The 19,389-nt window shown below is 38.7% G+C and overlaps 1 protein-coding gene across 4 annotated transcripts in view; it reads right to left on the reverse strand.

The window, feature by feature from the left end:
- Nucleotides 1–318: 318 nt before the first annotated feature.
- Nucleotides 319–19,389, reverse strand: part of LSM14A (LSM14A mRNA processing body assembly factor) — a 46,903-nt gene continuing 27,832 nt past the window's right edge. The window contains exons 5-10 of one of the 4 annotated variants that reach the window (XM_066348094.1): nt 13,885–14,061; nt 13,545–13,610; nt 10,076–10,258; nt 9,805–9,976; nt 8,233–8,464; nt 319–1,405 (exon numbers count right to left, since the gene is read on the reverse strand). In XM_066348094.1, coding sequence (XP_066204191.1) covers nt 1,382–1,405; nt 8,233–8,464; nt 9,805–9,976; nt 10,076–10,258; nt 13,545–13,610; nt 13,885–14,061 — 854 coding nt within the window. In that variant the 3' untranslated portion in view covers nt 319–1,381. Of the gene's footprint in view, nt 1,406–8,232; nt 8,465–9,804; nt 9,980–10,075; nt 10,259–13,544; nt 13,611–13,884; nt 14,062–19,389 lie in introns of all 4 variants that reach the window. The other 3 variants (XM_066348093.1, XM_066348096.1, XM_066348095.1) reach the window with 3 other exon arrangements.

Below are 19,389 nucleotides of genomic sequence, written 5' to 3' on the forward strand. Positions count from 1 at the left end.
TCAAGAGATAAAAATATTTAAATCTTTGGATCCCTTTATTTCATGATCTTCATAAGAACATAAAATTGGCCAGATTCCCACCCCACTAAAGCTTAAAATATCAAAAAGATTCGCTAGTAATTTATAGTTAGCAATAAACTCTATACTGAGTCACTTGTGGATCACAGGCCCAAGGACTGTTGATCTCACAGGTTGCCAAAATAATTTCTAACACTCTGAATCCTCTTGAAATATAATGGAATGAGTCAACCTCTTATTACAGAATTCCAGGCATTATCAGGAAGAACACGTTAATTGATGCCTAGTTTTATTGTTTAAAAAAAAAAGAGGGGAGGGGGATTTACTTATTTGAAAATACAGCTAGGTACATTTTTATCTACAATTATTTACCTTCATATACTAAAAATATCTATTATTTGGACAAATCCTGTGATACACCATTTATTATAAAGTGAAGTTCTTACATGAGCATGAGTAATTTATCCTTTTTAGACAATGAAAGAATGTATCAAATCTTCATTTGTTTCAAACATTAAAAAAGCAGAAATTCAAAATAAAAAAATTTAAGCCTGGAAAGCTATGAAAAGAAGATCCACCCATAGCTCTGCTCCTCAGCACATCAACTTCTGCAAGGACACAGTATGTTTGCTGACTTTAAAATGTTTATTCTTTAAAAAATTAGTTGCTTTTTATACAGCTATACAAAGTTCTTAATGTTTCTTTGGCAATGGGATATAATGGAATTTTACAACTATATAAAAAAGTTACCTCTGCCTAAGAAACAGTGTGTACATAGTTACTATGTGTACATAGTTGACTGACAAAATTTTCTACCATCCAGCACCCTAATTGACAAAATAAGCTACTCCAAAAGGGATATTACAGAATTTCCAAAAAAGAAAGAAAGGGCGAAAGATACACACACATACGCGCACGCGCACACACACACACACACACACACACACACAACCTTCTGTGGCTTGAAACACAGTATCACGGCCCTATCTGCAGGCAACCTGAAATAATTGCCAAATACAATTTAGTGATAAGAAAAATCCTTTCAGTGATGAAAAAATACTTATAAGTCCCACTGAAGTATTGTTTTAGTTTAACTATACATAAGAAAGTACTTAACCTTCTGCTATTTCAAATATATTTAATGCTCATTTTTAAAGATGAGCCGCCCTCCCCCCACCCAATAAAACTGCATTGTATCTTCGAAATTAAGCAGAAAATCAAACAAACAAACAAACAAACAAAAACCCAGTGCTGGTGACAAATATACAGCAAATTCATTTCTTCATTCTTGGTAAAGACTGAAACCAATTCTCAGGACCACGAAGAGCTAAAATTCACCTATTTTCAAAGACTTGTTTGTAGACTATGCAGCAACTTTGTTGTCTTTCTAAAAAAGGAAAAGAAAATTAGCCCGTTTCAAATTATTGATAATTTCCAATTTGTTTAAGTATATTTTCCATTAACTTTAAATATATCCTCCTTTTACTTTCATTTACAAATCTACACCACTGATTTCCAGGAAACACTTTTTATAACCTCCACACCCAGCAGGAGCGCATTCTTCGTTAACTGCATTTAGAAATTCATTTTAAAGGATAACTTTTAAATTTGAAATAAGTTCTGAAAATCAGAAACTTCAATGGGAAATTTTAAAAAGTCACTAGGGAAAAAGCAGTGAAAATCTCAAAGAACCTTTAGCTTTCCAGGGAGACAAATTCTTAACTGAAGGCACGTACACACACAGTATCAGAGCCAGGGGCTTCTACTTTCCTCAGGACAAGCTGCCACCACATGCCTGGCTTTTTTTTTTTTTAATAATTTTTAAAAAAATAAATTTTATTTATTTATTTAAAAAAAATAAATTTTATTTATTTATTTATTTTTTTACAGAGACAGAGAGTGAGTCAGAGAGAGGGATAGACAGGGACAGACAGACAGGAACGGAGAGTTGAGAAGTATCAATCATTAGTTTTTCATTGCGCGTTGCAACACCTTAGTTGTTTATTGCGGGCCTTCAGCAGACCGAGCAACCCCTTGCTGGAGCCAGCGACCTTGGGTCCAAGCTGGTGAGCCTCACTCAAACCAGATGAGCCCGCACTCAAGCTGGCGACCTCGGGGTCTCGAAACTAGGTCCGTCCGCATCCCAGTTTGATGCTCTATCTACTGCGCCACCGCCAGGTCAGGCACATACCTGGTTTTTATTGCTGATTCTCATCCTGGCTGTTAGAGATACACATTTCCTATGTTAAAGACTTAATTTTATCTGTGCAGACTGCACCAAACCATTTGTACAATGTTACTAAAATGGAATACATATGGCATGGTGTAAGCTGGTGTAGATAGAATTAAGCTGAAGATGATCCTGCCACCCCTCACTAAAGCCAACCTCCACATGCTACAATTGCTTTTTTAACTTTTCAGAAAGTTATTTGATTAATCTAGACCTATTAGAGTTCAAAAACTGTGGTTTTCTAGAACAAAACAAAACAATACAACAAGCAAGAAAAAGAAGGAGAGAGGGAAAAGAGAAAGAGACAGAGGTAGAGGAATGGAGAGGAGAAAGGGTAAAGGGAGAAAATCATACTGAGTCCTTTGGGACACCTCATTGTCTCTGGTCACTCTCTGAAGAAACACATACTCAAATGGGAAGCACTGTCTCATCCATCTTGGTGGTTTAACCTCTTAGCAGCAGTATATAAAATAGAAGCTGGCTGCCCTCTTATTATCCCTGGCCCGATTTCTCCCCCCATCCCACAACAAAAGAAAGAAAAAGAAAGTACTGAAGGACCAAACCCACTACAAGTTTATGTTTCTAACATACTTAAGGAAAACTGGCCTGAAAGTCAAAGGAAGTGTATTTTGGGTTATATATTAGCTTGCATTTTTATTAAGAGTTAACATCTCTGAGTCCTTGGTTTCCTAACTATGTATTGGGATGGAGTGGGAGAGAGGTTCTAATTTGGCTGGTATTTCTAGAGTCCTAAAAATCGATAATCCTAGCAAAGCTATGTTCTTATTCAACAATCAGACTTGCTTATGCTTACCCTAAAAACGTAACGATTCATGCCAATACAGTACAAAGAACAAAGCTAACCAGTACATGAAGGCTGCTGCAAATGCACTGACATACACCTCTGAGAAATATTATGTGTTTGAGAAATGAGTTTAATCCCTGCAGGTAAATCTCCTTTATTTAATAGTGATCACTCACTATTTCTAACTTTAAAGGTGCCAGATGATATGATTTAGAAGGCACAGGATGCTGAGAAGGCCAGGGTTCACATGGCAGACAGAAGGGTCATTTAACTTTGGAATGGACAATCATGGGCTAGCCACACTGATGGACCTTTGGCATACCTGAAGCTAAAGTAGTGTACTCCTAAATTAACATATGCTAAGCATTTATTTCAAGCCCATTATGGCTCCATGCTGAGCAAGGTGTTTTGGTGGAAAAAGAATACATATTTACTAATGCCAAGAGGCTCCCATCTAAGCTGCTGAAATAGAACAAAACAATATAACATGGGGAACATGAATGTATTTAAAATGTATGCTGATGAAAGCAGATACTACAGGAGGTGATAAAAGGTAGAAATCAGTGGAGGAAGAGAAGTTTCCAAAGATAGAAACTTCTATCTTGGGCAAGACTGTGAAGGGTAAATCAAAGGGACCCCCTGACTTTTAGCTGTCTCTGATTTCCCACTGCACTAAAAACACCAAGAAGGCCAAGAATGAGTCTGTTTTGCTTACCACCAATGTCTAGCACAGTGCTTGGCATATACGAGGAAGCCAGTATATCTGATCAATGAATGAGGTCAGAGTTGGAATCAAGCACAGTGTGTATAAGAGATGACCATGAGTAAACTTGCTTGAATCAGATAAGTTAAAGGGAATCAAAAATGGGGCTGGGTATGTCAAGTGGGACCCTCATAAGAAGAAGAGGCAGCCCTGGCCGGTTGGCTCAGTGGTAGAGCGTCGGCCTGGCGTGCAAGGGGTCCCGGGTTCGATTCCCAGCCAGGGCACACAGGAGAAGCGCCCATCTGCTTCTCCACCCCTCCCCCTCTCCTTCCTCTCTGTCTCTCTCTTCCCCTCCCGCAGCGAGGCTCCATTGGAGCAAAGATGGCCGGGGTGCTGGGGATGGCTCCTTGGCCTCTGCCCCAGGTGCTAGAGTGGCTCTGGTCGCAACAGAGCTACGCCCCGGAGGGGCACAGCATCGCCCCCTGGTGGGCAGAGCGTCGCTCCCTGGTGGGCGTGCAGGGTGGATCCCGGTCGGGCGCATGCGGGAGTCTGTCTGACTGTCTCCCCGTTTCCAGCTTCGGAAAAATACAAAGAAGAGGCAGAGCAATGTCACATTAGAACCTTTTAACCACCAAGAGGGCAATACTACAGGGTCCAGTGAATCTGTTACCCCTTGAAACACTCTAACAGATATTGTCAGGGATACACTAGTACAGATAGACTCACGCAGACAACCTCTACAATACATTCTCATTCTGCAATATTAGGGAGGGGCAAAAATAGGTTTAGAGTTGTGAGTACATGAAACAGTTTATTCTTATATTGTTTATTAATTATTGTATTATTTTATTTTTTTTTCAAATATTTTATTTATGGATTTTAGAGAGAGGAGAAAGAGGGTGAAGGAGGAGCGGGAAGCATAAACTCGTAATAATTGCTTCTCATATGTGCCTTGACCAGGCAAGCCCAGGGTTTTAATTGGTGACCTCAGCATTCCAGGTCAACCCTTTATCCATTGCACCATCACAGGTCAGGCAATTATTGTATTATTTTCCATATAAACATCTGTAAATCTACATTTGCCCCACCCTAAATGTGACAGGGGTTTTAACTAAAGACTCAAAATGACTGAACAGTAAGACACAGCTTCAAAAAAATGTTTACATTAATAAATACAAATATCATGCACAGAGTGGTTACTCGAAGTTTAGAGAAAAGTGAAGTAACAGTCCAGTCTTATACAAAAGGACAGCTATTTTTTCAAATATCTAAAAATGATGAAGAGTATGTTTATTCTGTGTGTTTACAAGGGCAGAGTTAAACTAATAGCTTGAGGGTATAGGAAAAGATTGTTAATGAAACCGTATGTATGTGAAATCCAAATAATTAGAGCATCCCTGGAGTGGAATGATGCTCTCAGGAAGACTAAGGTCCTGGGTCCTGCGGGGATACTACAGAGGAGGTATACAGTTTGGCCAGGAGGTCAGACTCCCACAGGCTTTCCAACTGAGACTTTAATGATCTTTATAAGGTATATATACCTGAGATAAGACTGCAACTCTCCTTCCACAAATGTCAAAATTGAGGGCCTGAAAGGTTTAATGACTTAACTGAGTCACTGGCGACAATTTTTAAAATTCTCAAACCAAGCTGACTCAATAATTTAGTTTTCAACAAGGAGTTGTCTTAAGTTCTTCAACAGGTAGCTGATATGCCTGAAATGAGGTAGAGACTAAAGGTCTGGAGAACAATCAGTAGGTTATCATGGTAGTTGGCAGGGACATGCCAAAGGAATAAATGTGGTGATGTGGAAACGGGCTATGATTATGGATACCTCCACCATCTAGGAGACAAAAAGAATGGTGTATCAGCCTGACCAGTGGTGGCGCAGTGGATCAAGTGTCAACTTGGAAACACTGAGGTTGCCGGTTCAAAACCCTGGGCTTGCCTGGTCAAGGCACATATGGGAGTTGATACTTCCAGCTTCTCCCTCATTCTCTCTCTCTCTCTCTCTCTCTCTCTCTCTCTCTACCCCCTCTCTAAAATGAATAAATGGCCCTGGCCGGTTGGCTCAGTGGTAGAGCGTCGGCCTAGCGTGCGGAGGACCCGGGTTCGATTCCCGGCCAGGGCACATAGGAGAAGCGCCCATTTGCTTCTCCACCCCTCCGCCGCGCCTTCCTCTCTGTCTCTCTCTTCCCCTCCCGCAGCCAAGGCTCCATTGGAGCAAAGATGGCCCGGGCACTGGGGATGGCTCTGTGGCCTCTGCCCCAGGCGCTAGAGTGGCTCTGGTCGCAACATGGCGACGCCCAGGATGGGCAGAGCATCGCCCCCTGGTGGGCAGAGCGTCGCCCCATGGTGGGCGTGCCGGGTGGATCCCGGTCGGGCGCATGCGGGAGTCTGTCTGACTGTCTCTCCCTGTTTCCAGCTTCAGAAAAGAAAATGCAAAAAAATAAAAAATAAAAATAAAATAAAATAGAATAAAATGAATAAATAAAATAAAATAAAAAATTTAAACTAGACTTGACAACTTAAAAAAAAAAAAAAAAAAAAGAATGGTGTATCACTAGCCAATCAAGCATCAGGAAGAGGCAAAGCTGAGAAGAGGGAAAGGCAAGATGATGATGAGGTCATTCTGAGAAAGGTTAAGTTTAAGCTGACCACAGACACAAAGCAGGTGAAGACAGAGCAATGCAGGTGGAAGCATACACAGTCCTGACTAGAAGCTATCCATGACAAGCTCACAAAGGGAAGGGGGAAGGGAAAGTGAGAGGGAGAGGAGAGAAGAGAGGAGGAGAGAGCGTACTCAGGCATGTCTGAGCATATGCAAGAGTGCAAACATGAACATAAATGCTTGCAAAGGGAAAACTAATGTTTCAGCAGAAGAAATAAATAAAAAGGTCCTGATAGGAATAAGTTTGTCCCTTAACAAGAGCAAGAAGGCCCATATATCTGTGGCAGAGTGAATGAAGAAAAGGGGAATCCCGCTGGCAAGGACTAGAGCCAGCACTAGACGGCTAACCTGGAGAAGCAAGAAGATCATGAAGCACCTTATAGGCTGTGTTGAGAAACAAGTGTCATTTAAAAACAAACAAACGAGCAAACAAACAAAAACTAGAGAAAGATTTCAAGTTGGGTGGGTGATCCTCAGTGTCAAATACTGCAGAGACGTTAAGGAAAAACATTTGTGAAAAGGCTACTCAATTCTGTAAGCAAAATGTCACTGGCAAGAGCAGCAACAGTGACAAGCAAAAAAGACATTTTCTGGTTCTACAGATACAGTCTCCCAGCTGGAATGGCAATTTTTCAAGTTAGAAGTGCTGCAGCTCCATTAGGCCACCAGGGCTGGAAAGACTGACTTAATGATGAAGCTAATTTGTGAGAGACAATATCAAAGGCATCAAAATTAACAGACCAGACCTAAAAGCCACTAACACTGAAACTTTAAAAAGGATCTCAACAATGGTCAGTTTTAAATACTGGACAATGAAATTCCTGTCAGCAGGTCTTTTGTTCCCAGCTGCCCTTTCTAATTCCTAGTAGACCTCTTTCCGAGGGGATTTTGATCCTTTCTGTGATTAAATACCTTCCTTCCCACTATCCCCCAAAATCAATAAACTAGGATAGCGACACTGGTTTAATTTACAGAACCTTTAAATAAATAACACATATGAACATTCTACACAGAGTTACACAATTTCTAGCAGCAGTTCCCAAATGTCAATTTATCATAAGATTTTCAAGACCATGGGCAAAATCAGAAAACCAATGAAAATGTAGTTGAGTTTTCCACAAAACTAAAGAGCACTGACTCAGGAACAAACTGACTAGGTTCAAGACACAGGATCATCACTTACTAGCTGACCTTGGAGAAGGTATTTAACATCTCTATACCCATTTTCTCACTTGTAAACTGGGGATTAAAAAGAGAACATACATCACAGAGTTACTGTGAGGTTTAAGTGAGTTAATATGAGAAAAACGTTTAGAACAATGCCTAGTTCATGCAAAATACTATATAAATGCTATTAAACATATAGGTTGTCTTCCATTGTGAAGTATGTCTTTCCTAGACTCTTGGTATTAAAGCATATTTTGTAATCTGATATAAAGATGGTACGATATAACCCTTCTTTGGATAATGTTTTTAGTGATTCCCCCTGTGCTTTCAACAACAAAAGAATTTAAAAAAAATAAAAAGTAATAATCTTAAGTCAGTCTCTAGTAGCTTTGATGGGGGAAATTTTTACTAATCTGTAAAGTCTAAAATCAAAGTTCTATAATAAAAAGACAAAACAGACATTGCAAAAGAAATTACTGCTCCTTAAAATGATAAAATATGCTAATCAGGTAAAAATGAAAGTTATACAAATGCCCTAAAAATATTCGCCCAAAATAGATAAAAGTAAAAAACATTTTGAGTTTCATTAACATGCATGCTATTTGGCATGTAGTTTTAGAGCAGCATATAATACTTACTCTATATTCAAAATCTGCAAACTCCCTGCCCCCACGACCTCCTCTGAATCCACCTCGAAATCCGCGAGGGGTAGTGAAGGTACCACCTCTGCCACCACCACGCCCTCGACCACCACGAAAACCAAGACCTCCTCTGCCTCTGTACCCCCCACGGCCACGGTTTGGACGAAGTGGGATTCCAAATGTTTCAGCATTTAATCTTCTTTCTTCAGCCCAGGTTGGTCTCCGTTCTCTATTGTAAGGATAAATCATCTTTAGTGTATATCAGGTTTTAAAGAACATTTTCAAGCAAAACTATGTAGTACTAATTCCCAAATTAAGGCAAAGTAATTCCTAAAGATCAAATAAGAATAAGTACCTTATCTAAGTCAATCACAAGCCGTCCATAGCAATATGTTCTTATAATATTCTATTAAATTTTATGTAGAAATATGACTGGTATTAGATTCTAGCATACAGTTGATAAAACAATAACAGCACCAATATAATGGCAATTCAGATATAATGGGATTGGCAATTAACTCCACCCCCACTCAGCCCCAGAGAGAGAGAAGGCAAAGCCAGGACAGGAAACTCTGTCTCAGGAATCTAAGAGCAGCAGAATGGCAGGTTCCTGAATTCCCAGTATGATTCTGGAAAATCTGTGAATCTGATACCTGAAGCAAATGTCTGAACTACTGATGCTGCTGCTGCTATCCTAGAGCCCAATCACAAGGCTCAGAATCAATCATCCCCATTCATGTTTAACTGAAGCAGAAGACTGCCACCAGGTGGCACTAATCTGAAGCCAGGAGAAGGACAATGTGGATTGGGCAGTGGCAACCCTGGGACTCTTGTTTGTTATACTAGCTCCTTTAATTAATTTGACCATTTTCTGGATGAATTTTTACTGAAATGTGGCAGTTTTATTGTATTATCAAAGTTCAAATAACATTAGTACTTTGGCCCTGGCTTTGAGGGGTAAAGTAAAAGGCCATACTTAGATGTTAAATGAATGCTTCTGTTCTAACTACTAATTTTAATTTTAATACAATTTTTTTAAGCAAAATAAAACATTAAAAAAGTATAGTTAGGCCCTGGCTGGTTGGCTCAGCGGTAGAGCGTCAGCCTGGCTTGCAGAAGTCCCAGGTTCGATTCCCGGCCAGGGCACACAGGAGAAGCGCCCATCTGCTTCTCCACCCCTCCCCCTCTCCTTCCTCTCTGTCTCTTCCCCTCCTGCAGCGAGGCTCCATTGGAGTAAAGATGGCCCGGGCACTGGGGATGGCTCCTTGGCCTCTGCCCCAGGCGCCAGAGTGGCTCTGGTCGCAACAGAGCGACGCCCCCAGAGGGGCAGAGCATCGCCCCCTGGTGGGCAGAGCATCACCCCCTGGTGGGCGTGCTGGGTTGATCCCAGTCGGGCGCATGCGGGAGTCTGTCTGTCTATCCCTGTTTCCAGCTTCAGAAAAATACAAAAAAAAAAAAAAAGTATAGTTATTAGATAGTTTAAGTATTCATTAAACTTTGTAAATTTATAAAAGATCATTTTCACACTTTAATGTCCCCAAAGCTTAAGAGCAGCTTAAAAGACTGTACCTATTATCATCACAAGAAATGTTATCAAAGAAGGATTTAGTTTTGTCATAATAGCAATTAGGTCCAAGTGGGTCTTCTTCATCTGCATTTCCTTCACTGTTTTGAGTATCAACTCCTGAGTCTCCTTTGTCTTCACCATTTACAGGCTTCTCCTGTTTCTCAAGTTTATCTTCTACTGAAAAACAAGAACATACCATAAAAGTCAAGACTTGAACTAAACATCAATGATACATAAGTCAAAGAAGTAAAGTAAGTAAAAATAAAAATTTACCTTTCAATTTAAGTTTATTATGAAACTCTCTGTCAATTTCCTCCTTGTTAAATTGTGCATTTGCACTTTCAAAGTCAAAGTCTTTCTCAAATTTCATAGGACCATCTCTTCGAATACCAAATCTTCCCCTGCCACCTCGATGACCCCCACGCCCTCTCCTTGGAGCTGAAGGAGCACCTGGAACTATGTTAATAAAGAAAAGAAATAAGCTAGTTTAAGACAGAAGCCATGACAGTGGTTTTATATTAAATGGTCTACAACAGAAATACTTATTAATCTGTATACATTATACTTGTATAGTATTTTACATAAAAAAGAAATGAAGTTTCACTAACATTTAATATATAGCACACATGAAATTTATAAACAGCACACATGAAATTTTTATTTGTGGGGTCCACACTTATATATGTAACTGATAAAGTGTACAACTTTGGTAATAAATTACTGTGTACTCCTTGAAGGCAGAGGCTATGTTTTGCTTATATTCCTAACCTACAGAGTACCAAACACTGTGTAGGTTCTTAAAAATTAGGAAGCCTTTTATAGAAAGGATCACAGGGACCAAGACTTATAGTAACAAAAATAAATGAACATGAATCAGAGCCACCTGCAAGGTAGATGTCATTTCCACATCACAGATAACACAAAAGAAGGACCAGGGCAACCACTTCACCCACTTCCTATTCCATCTTGACTGTTTCCCTCTAAGTGGCTGTTATTCAAGTCTTCTTGTATCTAGTCTTTCTCTACAATGTAATATGATAACAGTATTTATAAGGTATGATGAAGCAATACCACAGCAGCATAAATTATAGTGAAAACTTGAGAACCCAAATATCCAACACAATAGTAATAGTTAAAAAACAAACAGGAATATGGAATAGTACTTGATATGAGTTAACAGAAGCACACAGTGCACAAAGCAGTATGAATTCAACAATTAGAATAACGTGTAATGTTTAATATATACTGACAAAGATCAGAAGTGACCACAGAATAATAATGGGCTCACCAGCTTGAGCACACAGTTGCTGGCTGAGCAAGGGGTCACTAGCTCAGCTGTAACTCCCCCTTCCCCTTGGCCAATGCACATATGAAAAAGTAATCAATGAACAACTAAGGTGCCTCAATGAAACACTGATGCTTCTCATCTCTCTCCCTTCCTGTCTGTCCCCCTCTGCCTCTCTCTTGCTAAAAATAAATAAAATAAAAATGTCTTGGCCACAAGCCAGGAAGCACAGTATGATCCTTCTGTCTTTAAAAACAAAAGTTTTTGCCTTGGCCTGATATTTCAGTTGGCATCATCCCGAAGCACAGAAGTTGCCGGATCAATACCCACTCAGGGCACATACAGAGACAGCTCAATGTTCCTGTCTCTACCCTCCACCCCCGCCCTTCCTCTCTTGATGAAATCAATTAAAAAAAAAAAAGTTTAAGTATATACCCGTAAAATTATAAGAAAAAAAACCTAAAGGAATATCCACTGTTCTGTTAATGAGCCTCTGGGGATGAATTTTGAAGAGAAGTGAAAGATACTTTTGTTATTTTATATAATTTTTAAATGATGAAATTATAGTAATTATTTTATTCTGAGGGAGAGATTTTTCTTTTTCAAATTAAATAAAAAAGTAAAATACACTAAACCAAACCAGAAACTCTCATTTTACGGCATAGAGCACATACAAAAATGCATATAAAAATGTATAGGAAAAATAAAGTATTTATATATTTTAAATATATTTAACTTTATAAAATTAAAGGAAAGGTCAATTTCCAAGTCTTATCTAAGTAAGGAGATTACATATTGCCTTAATTTTTTAATTTGGAAGAGTTTTAAATTATAATTTATTCTCTACTAATAATTTAGGAAATATTAATAAAATGGATTAATTTGGGATAAAACAGATTACAAAACAGATGAAGTATACAATCTTATTAAATCAATAACCATGAAAGAAATTACTTCAAAAAATGGCTCAGGGCTTAATAAATTTTAATAAGAAAATGTCAATCTTTTAAAGTACAGATAATTTGATTCTTAAAACAATAAAACATAGGCCCTGGCTGGTTGGCTCAGTGGTAGAGCGTTGGCCTGGCGTGCAGAGGTCCCGGGTTCGATTCCTGGCCAGGGCACACAGGAGAGGCGCCCAGCTGCTTCTCCACCCCTCCCCCCCTCCTTCCTCTCTGTCTCTCTTCCCCTCCCGCAGCGAGGCTCCATTGGAGCAAAGATGGCCCAGGCGCTGGGGATGGCTCCTTGGCCTCTGCCCCAGGCGCTAGAGTGGCTCTGGTCGTGACAGAGTAACGCCCCGGAGGGGCAGAGCAACGCCCCCTGGTGGGCAGAGCATCGCCCCTGGTGGGCGTGCCGGGTGGATCCCGGTCGGGCGCATGCGGGAGTCTGTCTGACTGTCTCTCCCCGTTTCCAGCTTCAGAGAAATACAAAAAAAAAAACACCCCAAAACAAAAAAACCCAATAAAACATAGAAAACAATAAAAACAATTTTATAATTCTAACATGCAACTGATACAAAAACATGAAAAAAAGAATACAAAAGATAGTACAAAAGAGGAAGCTAGGCAACAATGTAAATATAAGTGTATAAATCCTACCAGCAGATAACATTCAAGACATATTAAGACAATTGTCTAGGTCCTGGCCGGTTGGTTCAGTGGTAGAGCGTTGGCCTGGCGTGCAGGAGTCCCGTGTTCAATTTCCAGCCAGGACACACAGGAAAAGTGCCCATCTGCTTCTCCACCCCGCCCCCTCTCCTTCCTCTCTGTTTCTCTCTTCCCCTCCCGCAGCTGAGGCTCCATTGGAGCAAAGTTGGCCTGGGCGCTGAGGATGGTTCCATGGCCTCGGCCTTAGAATGGCTTTGGTCACGACAGAGCAACGCCCCAGATGGGCAGAGCATTGCCCCCTGGTGGGCATGCCAGGTGGATCCCGGTTGGGCGCATGTGGGAGTCTGTCTGACTGCCTCCCCGTTTCCAACTTCAGAAAAAATACAAAAAAAAAAAAAAGACAATTGCCTAGCATGTGATGGGGTTTATTCCAGAAATGTATTGGTGTTTTAAATACTTTTATTTTATAATATTTAAACAAACAAACAAAAAAATAGTACTGAGTGGTCCTACATGTCATTCTCATTTTAATAAACTATTGCGTATTAGCAAAACCAGGAAATTGATAGTGGCACAATTTAATTAATTACATTACAGATCTCATTCAGATGTCAACAGCTTTTGCATGTAATCATTTTTTGGTAGTCTTTATGTATAGTTCTATGACATTTTGCCACACCACTACCACCAAGAAAACGAGAAAAAAACTAGTTACCACAATGAAACACGCCTGTGCCCTTTATAGCCACCACCCCCTGCCATTCATTTTGTACAGTAATTATTCATCACAAATTCCAAATGTTCTTTCTACTACGAAACAAAATATAGTTTTCAGATCCAAGTAACTTACCTATTTGTCTCTTGCTATCATTTCTGAGTTGCTCATTTTCTGGTCTTGAAACTTTGTGTACTTCAGCTATAAAAGACATACAAAGTAGAAAATTAATTCAGGACACAATAACTTCTATAAAGTTAGAAATGAGGGAAAAAAATCCCAAAACAAACCCCCCAAAATCTATATCCCCACCACCATCACTACTTTGAGCCAAATTTGAAAGAATGAACATTCTATCAAGTTCAGTTTAAACTTTCTAGGATCATTCATATAAAGCATATCTTTTTAATGAAATAAGGTGAATGGAAAATGTCGATGAGTCAATTAAGGAATTAGTAAACAGCTAAAGTTCTACCTCGCCTGTGCTCTTGATTTTCTATTGCTTTTTGGCTGGTAGATGGTAAAGGCCTGGTTGATACAGGGCTCCTTCTCCCAACAGGTGCTGGAGCAGGTAAGTGGGCCGAGGCGGTCTGTACTGCTTGTTCCATGGTAGGGCTTTTTCTCAAAGGATCTAACTGAGGGCTTGAACGACCTAAAACGTAACCAAAAGATAAGCAACTACCCTATCCTTTGGGGATTTCAAAATAACCTAGATCCTAAAAAAAAGGTCTAGTTTTATTTCTACCAATTCAAATCCTGAGTATAAATTTAAATCATATACTTAATAGACCAGAGTTTAAAATTGATTATTTTTAGTGGGTTGGTCACTAGATTAGTTAAAAAAAAAAAAAGAGTAAAAACAAAGGCCCCCAACAAAGAAAACTCTAGAATTTTATCTGTATTGCTACCCACTGAAATAAGGTTTAAGTAAGTTTTCAAAAATTTCTGCCTGGCACAAGATTCCCCAAGAATATTATCAAAGATCATGTTGTAGGTCAGATGCAAGTTCCCCCAATAACCATAATCATAAGATTCTATTAATACTTTAGCCATTATTTCTAGAGGCTATAACACTTTTAGTACTTTCTGAAAATATGTTTAAAGTGGTACCTTTATATCTATAGGTATTATCTTTAATAAATTACTGTTAATAAAGAAGTAAAAACTAGAAAGGTGGAGTTCTTTAATACCTTAGGGGCTTGGGTAATTAAGCATCAATACGTACTAAAAGGCCAGCAACAAATAAACCCTTCAGATAATTACACAGGAGTGATACTCATTCCTTGCCATTTAAAAGATCTTGTCAAGTTTTTGCTTAATATAGGTTTTGTACTTACAAATTCCATTTTTCATTTTATGAGCTCAGAGCCTGGTCACAGTATAAACAGAAGGTAACACACGGCCCTCCTATAATGTTTAAAGTAAACTCTGTTCAAGGTGTTCTCATATCCCATGATACCACACCAAAATGATCTGCTTAGAAAAATTATGCTCATTTTATTAAAAAAAAAATCCCAGCCTGACCAGGCAGTGGTGAAGTGAATACAACGTCGGCCTGGGACACTGAGGACCCAAGTTTGAAACCGCAAGGTCATGGCTTAAGCGAGGGCTCAGCCCACTTGAGTGTGGGGTCACTGACATGACCCCATGTTCACTGGCTTGAGCAAGGGGTCACTGGCTTGGCTGGAGCCCCTATGAGAAAGCAATCAATGAACATAAGAGAAAGCAATCAATGAACAACTAAGATGCCACAAATGATGCTTCTCATCTCTCTCCCTTTTTATATATCTGTCCCTATCTCTCTCTCTGTTCCTCAAAACAAAAAACAAAACAAAACAAAAAAACCCCTAAATACGTTGCAAATGTGCAGATATGCACAGGCTCCAAACTGGTGAACTGGTGAGTGCTGACAAAGCATTGGCTGTTATGCACTGTATGTTTCAGGGACCATTTATTAGTAATACTCCTTAAGTTTGTGGTTGTCTAAAGCAGTGGTCCCCAACCCCGGGACCATGGACCGGTACCGGTCCGTGGGCCATTTGGTACTGGTCCACAGTGAAAGAATAAATAACTTACATTATTTCCGTTTTATTTATATTAAGTCTAAATGATGTTTTATTTTTTTAAAATGACCAAGATTCCCTCTGTTACATCCGTCTAAGACTCACTCTTGACACTTGTCTTGGTCACATGACACATTTATCTGTCCCACCCTTAAGGCCAGCCCGTGAAAATATTTTCTGACACTAAACCGGTCCATGGCCCAAAAAAGGTTGGGGACCACTGGTCTAAAGTATGCAATTGCAAATGTGTATCACTACTTCCAGCCATTAATGCCAAAGTTTCCTCTGCCATTAATAGAAACACTGTAATTTTCTCATTGGTTATAAGGGAAATCATCGTGTGTTATATAAGTTTTGGCCTATAAGAAGGCATTTTGTAATCATTTATTATCTTATAAAGGATTTTAATTTACATAACAAGGGCTAAGTTCTTTGAAAATCCTATTGTTTAGTTAATTTTACAGTACTACATTAAATAATCTTCTAAGTTTATACAACTTAACTTCATCAGGCCTTTTTTTTGTTCTTGAGAGAAGAACCTATGACAAGTATTACAGAACCACTCTAGCAACAGGGCAATCAACAGCGAAGAACTCATTTGTTGTGTACTTTAACAACCTTTGTAATCAAGTCTACTAGTCACGATGGCAATTTTGTTATAAAAGGGGAAATATAGGCAATATTAGATGTATTATTAGGTAAAACACAAAAGCTATTTTAGCATAGTAAAAACACACCACTTGAGCTATCTTTATATTCTTATCACAGTTAAAAAATTTTTTTGTGTTTAAATTTTGTAAAATTCAGAAATTATAGTTGGTAAAGTGAAAATACAGATTCCTAAGCATTCTATTCTCTGCTATTCTTTATATAAATAGAACTCTTTCTTCTAATAAATACATAAACTTTTTTAAATTTTAATTTAAAATGTAGTTAAGTCCTAAGTATGAGAGAAGTCTAGTTTTTTTTTCTCAAAAGATCAGGCAATATGTCCAATATCATTTACTGAACAGCTAGTCTTTCTCCAATATAAAAATGTCATACATTAATTACTTAATTATACCTGAATCTGACTTTTGTTTCATTCATCTCTTAATTATTCTGCACTGCTTTATTTTATACATACTTTACTGAGTAGGTAAGCCCTATCTCATTACATTTTTTTTAATGTCTAGCAATACTTCCATGTTTACTTATTTATTTTTAAAATTTATTGGTTTAAGAGTGAGAGAGAGGAAAGGGCGAGAGGAAGGGAGGTAGAAAAAGAGAGACAGAGAAAGATTTGCTATTCCACTTATTTATGTATTCATTGGTTGTTTCTTGTATATACCTTGATCAGGGATTGAACCCACAACCTTGGTGTACTGGGACAACACTCTAAACAAATAAGCTACCTGGCCAAGGCCATGCCTACTTTTAAGATAGATGTGTATCTGTTTTATTAAGTTCTCATATCAATCCATTTAGATTTTTTGAAAGTATAGTAAATTTAGACCTGACATGTGGTGGCTCAATGAATAAAGTGTCAACCTCAAATGCTGAGGTCGCGGTTTGAAACCCTGGGCTTGCCCGGTCAAGATACATTTGACAGTTGATGCTTCTTGCTCCTCCCCCCCTTCTCTCTCTTTCTCTCTCTTCTTCTCCCTTCTCTAAAATAAATAAGTAAAATCTTTAAAAAAACAGTATAGTAAATTTAATTAATATAACAAGTAAAGTCTTCCTAATATTTTATCTCTGTATCTAGGAATGTTTTTCTAATTACCTTATTAGGTTCCTCTATTACATTTTGTATTTTTCATCAAAGAAGTTGGTCTTATTTCTAATTGTGTACTTTATAATAATTTCTATTTCTCATTATTATGAACATCATATTTTATTCCCATTACATAATTAGTAGGTTAGGTTTTAGAACTATTGATTTTTTTACATTCACTTTATATTTTCCCTCTAATTTAAGTCCCTTATTAGTTCTAGGTTTATCAGTGAATTCGTAATTCCAACTAGAAAGTCATAGCATTGACTAATAATACTAATTCTAATATCTATACCTCATTTCTATTGATTAAGATAGCTAACATCTACTGATCATATTGTATGTGTTACTATGCTAAGGGTACTGCATACATTAATAAGTTTGCTAGTTACCAGAAAGTTAATTTTATAGTTTAGGAAACTAATGCTTAAAAGATTCAATATTTTGGCCCTGGCCAGGTGGCTCAGCGGTAGAGCGTTGGCCTGACATGTGAAAGTCCTGGGTTTGACTCCTAGCCAGGGCACACAGGAGAAGAACTCATCTGCTTCATCCTTTCCCCTCCTCCTTCCTCTCTCTCTCTCTCTTCTCTTCCCATAGCCAAGGCTTCACTGAAGCAAAGTTGGCCCGGGCACTGAGGACTGCTCCATGGCTTCCACATCAGGCGCTAGAATGGCTCCTGCCAAAACGGAGCAACGCCCCAGATGGGCAGAGCCTTGTCCCCTGGTGGGCTTGCCGGTGGATCCCAGCCGGGCGCATGCAGGAGTCTATCTGACTGCCTCCCCACTTCTAACTTTGGAAAAATACAAAAAAACAACAACCTCAAAAAGATTCAAAATTCTCTCTAAAAACCAACAGAATAAAATAAGAATCAATATACATACACATAAAAATACACTTAAATTAACCTAGGAAAAAAGTCTAAAAGTAGGCACAACAAAATATAAATATTTATTATTTCTGGGTAGTGAGACTGTGGGTATTTTAATTTTCTTCCTTATGCTTACTATATCTCTAATTAATCTACAACAAAGCTTTAGAATATTTAAAAATTAAGTTATTTTAAATCAATATGAATAAAAGTAACTACAGTTATTTCAAAATATCTTATGTGATACAGGATTATGTTTAGCATTAGCTTGATTTTATCCTCATAGTTTTTAAAAATACTGTCCTGGTATTATAGCAATTTTCTGAAATGCCTTCACATTGCTTTATGTAAAAGTAAACATCCATATAAAGCTACGAGCCAATAACATCCACTTTGGCAGCAGATAAAAATGGATATGGAATCTTGGGACCACCGAGGGCTGGAGAAAATATAATGAAATAAGAAAAGAGAAAGAAAGAAACAGGATAGTTTTAGAAGTTTATTATTATTATTTCAGACCCTGGCCCTGGCTGGCTGGCTGGCTGAGCAGTAGTGTCAGCATGTGGAAGTCCCAGGTTCAATTTCCGGTGAGGGCACATAGGAGAGGTGACCCATCTACTTCTCCCCCCTCCTTCCCTCTAGCTCTCTCTCTCAATTCCCCTCCCGCAGCTGGGCAGAGTATCACATGGTAGGGGCTTGCAGGGTGGATCCTGGTCAGGGAGCATGTGGGAATCTGTCTCTGCCTTCCTGCCTCTCACTTAATAATTAATAAACAAATAAAGAAATAAAATGCTCACCCCTCAGGCCCCCACCCCTGGCTCCAGGGATTCTGATGTAGCAGTTCTCAGGATCTACTTTTTAAGCACTCAAGATGATTTGGTTGTGCTGGCCCACACTGAATAACCTTGCTCTAGAACAGCACTTTTCAACCTTTTTCATGTCGTGGCACATATAAACTACTAAAATTCTGTAGAACACCAAAAAAATATATTTTTCCCAATCTGACAAAAACAATAGGCATAATTTTGATTCATTCACACCAGACAGTTATTGTGTTGACTGCTGTCATTTTATTTGATAATCTAAGCGAAAGAGGTCAGTACCCTTGATTAAACAGTCAAGCACTGCATGTCTTAAATTTTTTTGCAGTACATCAGATGAAAATCGCTGCTTTAGATCCTGCGAGGATGCTAGGAAAGATGCAAGATCATAATGACTCTGGGATTAATTTGATATACTTAAGTATTACATACAATTTATGTACTTGCTTTGAAAAAAAAGTCCAACTTACAGAAT

The sequence above is a fragment of the Saccopteryx leptura genome, chromosome 9 (assembly GCF_036850995.1).
Source record: "Saccopteryx leptura isolate mSacLep1 chromosome 9, mSacLep1_pri_phased_curated, whole genome shotgun sequence".
In the NCBI taxonomy this organism is placed as follows: domain Eukaryota; kingdom Metazoa; phylum Chordata; class Mammalia; order Chiroptera; family Emballonuridae; genus Saccopteryx; species Saccopteryx leptura.